Raw genomic sequence first — 10,745 nt, 5'->3', positions numbered from 1 at the left:
AGTCAGAGTGGATTTTATAAAATATAATCCTAAAGCTATTATAAAATTTCAGGTTTTCACAGTACCTACTAATGTGTCAAACATCAATAGATACCAACAAACCAACCGGGGTGGGGGGAGGAAAAAAAAAGGAACATTTCATATGATTTTCCTTTTTTCTTATAGATGAAATTGAAATGGGAAAAGCAACATAAATTAAAAACAAAAAGTGCTGTGTTTTGGGTTTGGAAGTCTACTTAAAAATGGCAAACTTTTAGTCATATTTTACCCTGTTTCAGGCGTTTACATAAAAGATTTTAAATGTTGAAAGAGGTTTGCTTGTGTAGAGCTTGCTCATACTCCATTGCAGTGGAAAAGCTTTTATAAAGGAATTAAAATACACTAGTTTCACCCACAGTAGGGGAGTGGATGAGGTCAGTTTTTTGGCCATGACTTTCCTGTTCCCCTAAGCCCAAACTTTGCCAGACAGAGTGGACCAAAGGGATCCTGTGATGTCGCTACGCTGGCTCCAGCGGGGTTACACCATGAGTCGGTTTGGTCCACTCCCAATTCAGTCATGTCATTTTATTTTATTATTTTCATTATCTAACTAAACTCCAGTCTCAAACATATACAATAATCCTTTTCCTGAAGAAAGTTATACCTAAATAAGAGTTTCCAGTTCATATTTTAATATAAAACCACCATTCCTAACCCTCTGCAAAAAAGCTAGCCTCGTATCCTAGACGTGGAGCTACGCTACTGCTGTAAAATTCTTATCCCTTTGTGCCCCTGCATCTCAGGTAGAATACAAAAAAATATTTCTTCAAGTGTTAAATTTGGGTCTCTTTTTAGTGAGAGTTTGGCATCTTTATAGTATTATGTAAAACTAGAGCTTCCAACATGGACATTAAGTTAGACCAGCCACAGACCAAAAGGACTTAACACAACAAAAATCCCAAGCCTTTCCTCACGCATTCCTAAAATACATGTATATTCTCTTACATTTAAAGAGAGAAAGCAATAAGAATACTGCAACTGTACATGTTAAAAAGGCAGTTTCCTCAGTAAGGAGATGAACCTACGACTGATGTTTTACGGCTATAAAACCCTCTGTTCGTTGTGCTATTGTTCAAGCTAGTTTGCTGCACGTAGGTTAAGACCTCCAGAGTAATTTGTTTTCCAGTGATGATATTTTCCCCATACTTAACTTCAGCCCCTGATTATTTTAGAATAAATAAAATAGTGTGAAAGCCCTTGGTAACGTAAGACAGGACCTTAAGCTTATTCTGTTCCAGGTTTTGAGCGTTTTACAGTTGCCTAAAGTGTGGCGGCATGGCTTTGGACCAATTCAGCTGCCGAAATGGTGTGTGCAAGTGTGCAATCTATCTGTATCAGCTCTCCGCAGTGTGCGGGGCCAGGAGGGAGGGGTGGAGGGTGGGACGGGGAGACCTACGCATCCAGGTGGGGAAGGGGACCGGTTTAGAGCTCTGTGTTCAGTTTCCTGCTGGGGACAAAGTCTTCCCGTCTAACCCAGATGACCTCCTCGCCATGGCCCTCCACGTCGCCGTTGATGCCAGAGAAGGCCGCCTGCTTCTTCAGCTGGGTCATCCTGGAGGCATGCGTGTCCGTGGCTGGGCGCGAGCGGTCTCCTCGGCATGGCTGGCTGCTTGTGATGGAGGCCGCCTGCAGTCGCTCCCGGAGATCTTGGTCAGCCATGGCACCTCTCATGGCCTCGCAGTACTCATCGTCATCGCTGAGGATGTCCGTTTCCTTGATGTCCTCCTGCTCCTCATACTGAGCAAGGTCAAACTGTTCCTCTACCCAGCGGTCAGTGTCCCCACTGTGCGTGGGCTGCTGGGGCTCTTTTTCAGGGCTGCTTGTGTAGACGGCATCTGAGTCAATGGTAAACCTGTTTCGGGCCAGCCGCCGCCTCCTCCTCCCAAGAGACTTGCTTGGGGCTGACACTGCACACACACAAAGATAAAATCCCACAGGCTTTTTACACATGGTACAACTCTCTTTTAAAAGTTAAGTCTTCCAGAGGCCCTTTATTTAACACTGCTAGGCACAAAGCAGACAGACTCCCACAAATGACCTGGTCATTCCGTATCCTCCCTGCTGGCAAGTCACACTTCACTCAGCTCCTCAGCACAGGTCTCTCTCCAGCTGAAAAAGGACTTTCTGCTACTAAGATCCGCAGTTGGAATAATGGCCCACAATTACTGTTCCTCCTAAGCGGTAGGCAGGCAGCCAGCCAGCACAAAGTGCATCTGTTCAGCTCAGCTTCTCACAGGCAGTGACCTGCTGTCAGCACACCATGAAAACCAGCTAGCCTTACACCTCAGTATGGGAAATTACTCTGTCTCAGGGAAGAGCAAAACTACAGATTTCCAGATAGCTACCTCGGTGCTGAAGATGTTGCAACTGTTGTGTTATTTATGGGGAAGTAAGTTCCCTGTCTAGGCTTTGCTATTCCCTTCCCCGCTCCCACACTACTGGAGGCAAAACGAAAATCCCCAAACCAGACAAACTTGCAGAAGTTCCTTACTCATCATCAGCTGGTCTACTAGCTTTTGCAACTGGCCCAATTAGCAAATTCACATCTTCTCTGTTGGAACATCTTCATAAGAGGCTTGTGAGGCAAAGCATGGGACGAATCCTGCAGCTGAAGGATCTGCAGGCATTCCAGCGCTTTACGTGCACACACGTAGGTCCGTGGCAAGCAGGTGAACTCCGAGGTTACACTTTGTCCCCCTCTACTAAACAGGACCTTAGCACTTGCAGTATGATTTTATTAAACTTGGTCTCGGGGGCAGGGTTACAGTTTAACATCCCTGAGCCTCGAAACATGCATTAGGTAAAAACAGCTCAGCAGTTGCAAATTTCAACAGTAGTGAGAGGTCTGGACTCTAGGAGGAAATTTTCATCCCTGCAGAATTCACCATCCAAATTCATCAGCGAGCCAAACTGAAAGGTTTGGCACACCTACAGCAGGTTAGCCCCACAGGCTGACTGAAGCAGCCCTATGGTAAGAGAGTTGTGTTTTGGCCCTCCTTTGACTCTTCTCCCCTATGATTTTAAGTGTCTCTGAGGCAGATGGCTAGCAACACCCTGAGTGAGAAGCCATGCTGCGAATGTCATTGGTCTGGCCTGCCCAGTACAAAAGAGGAACAGAAAGCCTGGTTATCTACAGTGCTGGATCTAATGAGCAGAAAAAAAAACACCAAAAAGAGAGAAAACCAGACCAGAACAAAACACGCAGCAATGCTGTGTGCTTTGAAGTTGGAAGCAAAAGGTTCTTTGCTCCATCATCTATTGTTCTGCAAATGAAAACCTGCCTTTCCCTGACCATGTTCTCATTCTTTTTTGCCTGAAGCCAACTGAAAATAAAAATCCATGGTTTAGGACAGGCCATTACAAAAATAACAGGTTCAAGCACACGCCTCTCATAATGTGAGAAGTAGAAGTAGTGTCCATTATTTAACAACAGAGCTGAAAAGGCTAAAAAGGAAGGACAAACAAAGCTATCTCTTCAACCTAAGCCACTCGCTTGGGGGAGTTGATTTTCCTTGTGCATTTTAGTTTTAAAAGTGCTAGGGTTAGCTCAGAATTCTGTACAGGCTTTTAAGAAATATGCAGCAGGCTTCTGCTTTGTTCAGCTGAAACCCATTTCCAGGTAAAAGTGCACAGCCAATCGGTATTGGTGGGAATCCCATTTCTTCCTTCCATACCAGAAGGACCACTCTGAAGCTGAGCCTTGAGTGCAAAGCAAGGTAACTAGAGGCAATTTAAGGCTCTCAAGGAAGTAAAGCATGGAAAACCAGCAGTTTTTACATACACAGGAGAGAATGCTAATCCTAATATACAAGTAACAGACACCACCACATGTCCTAAAATGGTGCTGGGGTTACTGGGATCTTGAAAGTCTGTAGCCCTACAGTACCTGCCCTGTTCATGGCTGGCCTTGCACCTTTTAGAGCACACAATCTTTTTCCACCAAAAGGAACATATTGCTGGGATGAGGGCAAACTTTCGGTTTTAAGAAGCTGTCTTCTGTGTTTATCCCGCAGAATTGAGTGCACTGCCTTCAGAAAGTCCTTCCTGTGCTCTGGTGAACTGAAAAACAGGCAAGAATGCAAAAGCTGGTGTCATCTCCCAGGAATTAGTAAAAGATCACTGTAAATGAGATAAATAATGACCAGTTCTGCAGTTTAAGTCAGTGCAAACCAACTGGCATGCATTTCCCCCCAGAGAAGACTCAATTTGATACAGTATTTTCAAAGCAAAGCTAACTCTAGAGTTGTTGCAATGGACATCCAAGGAAACAAATACACAGCTCATTAACAACACATTTAGCCATTCACCCCTCTTGAGGCTTCCTTCTCTTCCAATAGCAACAATGCACTTCACTTTGTCTGACACACATTGAGCTGATCTATGGTGCCTAATTAAATCTCAGTTTATCTCCTATAAACACACACCAAGCAGAAGTCCTGCAACTCTACTACCTCACAGTAGCACTTGCCTTAGTATGAGCTTTGTTGGACACTGATGCATTTGTGTACTAAACTTTTATTTGAGCTCTAAACCACCACAGGGCAACCATCACAATGAAGACAGACATGGTTTACTTAAGGAAAAGTCAATGCCCTAACAGCAGAAGTTGGAACTTGGTGGCATGAAAAGTACCAGCTGAACATGGAGTGTTAGCAGCTATCGGGCATAAAGAGCCAATGCTGGAATTTAATTGGATGTAATTTGGGAAAGAAAAATTGTAATAAGGACATTCCCATCAAGGTGCAAGGCAGATCAAATATATGCCTTTATTTTAATCCATTTTACTTCTGAAAGGCAGACTTTTGCAAGGTTTTAACACCCTTTCCCCACTTTCCCTATTGGCTTGTTCGCAGACTGCCCTAAGGGAAAGACATAGGCAGGCTGGGATCCAGGGATGCAGCTGCCATTGAAAATACAGAAACACACTTACCTACAGCAAAGGTGAAAAGTTCTTTCTGGCCTGCCTTCAGACTCAGATTTAACATGGACAATCTCACAGACAGAATTGGTCTCTGCATCTAAAGTGAAAAATAAGCAGAACTTCATGTAACACTTTCTCATAGTTAACCTCAATTAGAGAATCATAGAATTGTTTTGGTTGGAAGAGACCTTTAAGATCATAAAGTTCATCCATTAACCCAGCACTACCAAATTCACCAATAAATCACATCTCTAAGCACATCTACACATCTTTTGAATACCTCCAGGGACAGCCATTCCACCACTTCCACGGGCAGCCTGTTCCAGTGCTTGACACCCCTTTTGGTGAAGAAATTTCTCCTAATATCCAACCCAAACCTCTGCTGGCGCAACCCGAGGCCATTTCCTCTTGTCCTACCGCTTGCTACTTGGAAGAAGAGACTAACAGCTATCTTGCTACAACCTCCATTCAGGCAGGTATGGAGTATTTATGCTGTCATCCTGAAGAAACAGTTTAAGACCATCCAGGACAACAGATAACACACTGGAAATAGTATTACCTCATGGCTGAAAGGCAGCAGTGGGCAAGTAACTAATGAAACAACGCTCTTAAACTTGCCAAAATCTCACAGTATTTTATATGCACTCACTTGGTCCCATAGAGCATTATTAACATTTCACAGCTACCTCCTATGTTCTTTCCACTTATGCATTAGAAAAGGAAGAAATGAATTAACATTATGAATTTTTTAATACTATAAGCTTCACACAAAGTTGTCAACCAAGCAACAACTTTACTTTGTTCTTCCAGAACCAAACCTGGCTTCAGAAATTTACTGACAAGCTGGAGACAACTGGACGTGCTGCCCCTTCGTCTCTCTCCAGGGCTATTACGGATGTTGAGGTTGTGGGGGTCCTCTTTTGGGACCCCAAAAGTACATACACACATATTAAGCACAAATACTGTTCAGTGAATTCCCCATCTGCACCCCAACCAAACGTTAAGAACTCTGCCAAATTCATGCAGCAGGAACACTACCTGCACTTGCCAGCGCCCGAACCTGTAGTGCTTCTAAAGGTATCATGTGGCGGAAGCGGAACGGATCCCAGTCTTCATAAATTGAAGCTCTATGTGATCCTCCCTGGAAGGATTTCAAAATACTGTTAGGAAATAAGACACCTCATTTCTTAACAGTCAAAAGTCTCCTGTGCTTTGCACTGAGAATGTCCAGCTAGAGACTTGCTGCAGTTCTTATTTTCTCACTACATCTTAGTAACCTGTGCCTCTGAAGTGCTTTATCTGTGAAGATCTTGTTAAAACCTAGACAAAAGTAACCATCAGGCTAATCAATTCTTATCAATGCCTTCAAATGCCATTTGAGACTAATGCTGCATTCTCTTTTCCAAGCACACATACACTCAGCAACATGTATTAGTTTTGCTTAATCACTCTGAAGTTATGTTGTGGCCAGTTGACTTCAACCTTACTAACATTTCAAATCACACTTCAGTTTATGCCATACATGGGAATCAAAAAGTTTTCTTTACCACTATAAACAGTGTAGCAAGGCATGTGTTTATTGTCAATCTTAATTTTAACTTTTCATCCCAAATTCCAGTAGGATCCCCTGATACATACTTCAGGCACACCAAATTTAGTCACAAGCAGCCAGCACTTGCTCAGGGCATTGTGTTTCACTAAGAAAGTTGACAGCAACTCCCGTATTTCACTACATGCTCTTACACTGACCAAAGTGTCAAACACAACAGAGATGTTCAAGGTGACACCTTGTTTCATGACAGCCCACTCCACAGCATGGAATGGATGTGACAGGTAACATGACTGACTAGTCCAGCAGACAGCAAAGGGTAAATTAAATGAATGCTTGTGGTCCACTGCACCCAGGCTGAACAGCAAGCCACTCTGCACCGCCCAAAACCTCAGCTGTGTGGCAGAGAACAAGGATCATATATGCAAAAGCACACTCTAGCACCACAGTTTTATGGACAGCAAACCTGGATCATAGCACCACAGATGCAAACAGCATCACTGAAAGAGTCTATGCAACTTACAAGTTTTTTCTTCTGTTTGGAACCATCTTTGTATACAAGGACCACAGCAGTTTTGAACACTACAGAAGAAAGTTAGAAACAAAAGCCATGTAGTCAGTAAGGTTGGGAATGGGTCTCCTCTATGCCCAAGCACACAGACCTTTAAACTCCTCTGACAGCCCTCACCTGAGTCAAGGAGGTAGGGTAGGAGCAAATCTACCAGCCCTCTTGCATATTCTTCCCCCAAAACCCAAGCTCAACAGCTTTTACCATACAAAAACAGGTGACTTCAAAGTCACTTGGAACTTGAGAGTTTAAGTTACCAGTTATCACACCAACTATTCAAACAGCAACAGTCCTATATGTAAAAAAACCTCCAAACTTCAGTCTCCTTGGCTAATTTCACCTCAGACAAATGAGCAGCATCCAGCTACATGTGGCCAGTCTGCAGATGAGACTGTGCCTGGAGAGAATGTCCACCCCTCCCAGGTGGGACAGTGGTCTACATTGAATCAAAAAGTTGGCACCACTGGCAAGCAGAGGTGTCAGCTGATTACTCTTTTGCCACATAACATGGAGACCGAGTTTGTCTTTCAGGACCACTTTCCCTTGTGACCCCTTTCTTCAAGACTCAAATGTACTTTTTCTTTTCAGGCTGATTTGCACAGACACTTGATTTTGGACATTTTATGAAAGCAATTCAAAGATTTTTGGTGTAAATAAGAGTTTATGCATATTCCTAGCAGCTTTCATGTGGCCATGAATCTTCAGGGTATGACCTTAAAGGAAAACCAGTCTATGAATGAGAGAGTTTTCATTCATAATCTGTTTGGTATAAAACTCCAAACCAAAAGTAAAAATCAGCATCACTTTCTGGAAGCAGCACAGAAAAAGCCTGTTGTGCATACAGAAATCCAGAAATTAGGAACAAATAAAGAGAACTGAGTACAGTCTTCATTACTTCATTACAAAAGTACCTTTCCACTTCAATGCAGTAGAAAGACCTTCAGATCTACGCCAACAGCAGTTATAGTTTCTAGTTTGGCAGCCCAAGACAGACTCCTCGGCAGGAGAAAGACAACTCCAGAGCAATGTGCTGGGAGGCTTGCCTCAGCTTTTAAGCACTTTTTAAAAGCTTAGATGTAGAAGTTACTTTTGACAAAAGGCACAGAGAAAGAAGGCAAAACTTCTGCGAGCCCCCAACCCCTTCTAGAAGGTGTGAAGTAGAGTTGGCATAGATCAGACAATTGAAATGAGAGAAACATTTTTCTACATAGCTCTCAAATCACAGCCTTGGATATGGCTTTATCAAACTTTTGCACTATTACAGCAGTCATTTCCAAATTCTTCACCAGTTTTAGATCAACAGAGAACAGAATATGACACTGCAGCACAGACAAGTATAGTTTTAAGTTCCATCCAACCTTGCAGAAGGCAATGCTTCAACAAATATTTGTCAAGGCATAGCCGACAGTCTTTTAGGCTTCCAAAATAAAATTACTAGGTACAAACCAAATGCTGCCAGCTCAGGTTCCTTCTTCCACTTCCCCAGTGAAGCAGGAGGATTCAGCCATATCACTGTATTATGCAAAAGCAAGTCCCCCATTGATAGGTCTGCAACCTGCCAACACAACGTGTGATCAGTTCGAGAAAGATTATTACTTCAGTTTTCAGTTCAAGAATACTTGCTGGAAGTTTCTTCCTAAACAAACATAAACTGCCCCCCAAGTAAACTTCTGCAATGTTTCATCAGCTGACTGCAAGCATGTACAAACAGATTGTGACAGCAATAGAAGAGATTAAATTATTAATTGGTGAGCATAAATTCCAAGTCAAACTCAGAGCCCAGCTATTGTAACTTGATGGGAAGTCAGGGCAAAATACAGATGATTTTCTTGCCTTTTTTTCCTCCTCCTGTGTCCATCTTTCTCCCTGCCATTTATTTTCTATTTTGTTTGAACATTTAAGCATAGCCCCCATCAGATACACTGTCTGGAGTAAAGCTTAGACACTGCACCATGCCAAGCAGTCGAAGCACTTCCTCCCCACGGCTGCTATGGCTCTTGATTTCACCCAAAGGCTGATCTGTGGAAACCACAGTTCTGGAAATGGACTCATAAAAAGGAGTTCCTAACAACTGTTGGAGTTGCTTACTAGCAATACCACAGATGCAGTGTCGGTAGAATGTGCAAGATTGGATCTTTGACTTGTGGTGTTCCAGAGTGACAAATCCAAGGTCTATCCCCAGTCTGGGGGCCATGTTATCCCATTCCTAGAAGACCTTTGGAGGTCCAACCCAAATCATTCCATGGTTCTATAAAACCCCTACATTTTATTGGTAAATGGAGAGCCCAGGTCTCAGTCTGAAACTTCAAGATACCTTCCACAGGTTTCTGACGTGGTCAGCCAGGACTGAGCCACACTGGATCATCACATGTTTATATACACACCATATGAGATACCTGGACCAAAGCCCAAGGGTCTACCACATTTATCAAGCCCACTACTACACCTTCTAAAAGAGAAAGTGCTGTTTCTCACACAGTGCAGCTCATATTTTGATCTTTTATAAGCAACTAAAGAGCTAACAATCTTGCATCAGCCTGCTAGTCCACTCAGACTGGTGGGCCAAGATTATTTATACGGACATGAAAATAGTGAATTGCAGGTCGGGATATGATTGTGACCCAAGCACAACAGAGAAGGTGAGTTAACCCACCTCTTCTTTATGTTGGTCCCACTCATTGAGCCACACATGGAAAAAGTGGTTCTTGGATTGGGATTTATCTGTTTTCAACAGGATCCACTTGAATGACACTACATGCAAGGTAAATATTTGGTACAAACACCAAAATAGCAGCCTTTTTCTCTTATGTTTGATCATCTGTTACCTCTTTTTTCTCCCCTGTTTGTTCTGCTATGAGCTGGTCAAACACTGCCCCATATTCTTCATGGATTTTCTGCATTTCATTAATGTGGCTGGCAACTTTGTTCATTGTTTTTATGGCCACTATAAGAAAGACAGAGAGATAGGGGAAGAGACAATTGGTATTTTTAAGCCTCTGAGCAGAAAGAGGAGGAAGAGGATTCCAGATCAGAGGTTAAACAGGGAAGAGTGATGTAGGTCAGGTCCTTACCATCTAGGTGATAATGTTCTTCACTGTCTACATCAGTCAGAGCAAAGAGCTCCTTCAGCAGGAGAGGGTATTTCAGTATCCGCTGGATAGGCTTGATGAGGTACGACTCCAGCGTGGAGGAGTGCTGCCGCCGGGGATTCTGAGCATCCAGAAATGCCTTGAAAGCAGTGTCTGTCTTGGCTGGGAGATTGAAATGAAGCAATTGGATGAAATTAAAATCATAACAGCTGCCCTGATAAAGTGACTTTTCCAGATTTAAATTCATTTGTCCAGAGACATTTTGCAAGAAAATGCATATTTATCAGGCCCACAGTATTAGATTTAGGCACTCCACATCCTGAGTCACTGACTCTTTTTACCACAGATGTGCTATTTATGATTCAATAACTGCCATCCACCTACCATACCAATACATGCAGGTTTTGATTTCACTGTCCACAGTATTTCTGGCCTTGCAACTCATTTAGAGCAGCATACACTGCTGTAATCATCTGTTTCCTTAAAGAAAGGCTCAGTCTGGCTATTTGTAAGAAGCTCCTATTCATGAGTCTAGTCTGACAGGCACACCTGTACTATTGGCGACTCTGGTTATCATTA

The 10,745-nt window shown here is 43.0% G+C and overlaps 1 protein-coding gene across 2 annotated transcripts in view; it reads right to left on the bottom strand.

The window, feature by feature from the left end:
• Positions 1 to 209: 209 nt before the first annotated feature.
• The window catches only part of TIAM1 (TIAM Rac1 associated GEF 1), a 126,182-nt gene continuing 115,646 nt past the window's right edge, over positions 210 to 10,745 (bottom strand). For both annotated transcript variants that reach the window (XM_054166128.1, XM_054166127.1), the window contains 8 exons: positions 10,149 to 10,328; positions 9,903 to 10,021; positions 8,524 to 8,632; positions 7,033 to 7,091; positions 5,999 to 6,101; positions 4,970 to 5,057; positions 3,926 to 4,098; positions 210 to 1,946 (listed from right to left, as the gene is read on the bottom strand). In XM_054166128.1, coding sequence (XP_054022103.1) covers positions 1,462 to 1,946; positions 3,926 to 4,098; positions 4,970 to 5,057; positions 5,999 to 6,101; positions 7,033 to 7,091; positions 8,524 to 8,632; positions 9,903 to 10,021; positions 10,149 to 10,328 — 1,316 coding nt within the window. In that variant the 3' untranslated portion in view covers positions 210 to 1,461. The remainder of the gene's footprint in view (positions 1,947 to 3,925; positions 4,099 to 4,969; positions 5,058 to 5,998; positions 6,102 to 7,032; positions 7,092 to 8,523; positions 8,633 to 9,902; positions 10,022 to 10,148; positions 10,329 to 10,745) is intronic.

Source organism: Dryobates pubescens, chromosome 12 (assembly GCF_014839835.1).
Source record: "Dryobates pubescens isolate bDryPub1 chromosome 12, bDryPub1.pri, whole genome shotgun sequence".
Taxonomy (NCBI): Eukaryota; Metazoa; Chordata; class Aves; order Piciformes; family Picidae; genus Dryobates; species Dryobates pubescens.
Note: the sequence above shows the minus strand (reverse complement) of the source record. Positions and strands in the feature narration are given on the sequence as shown.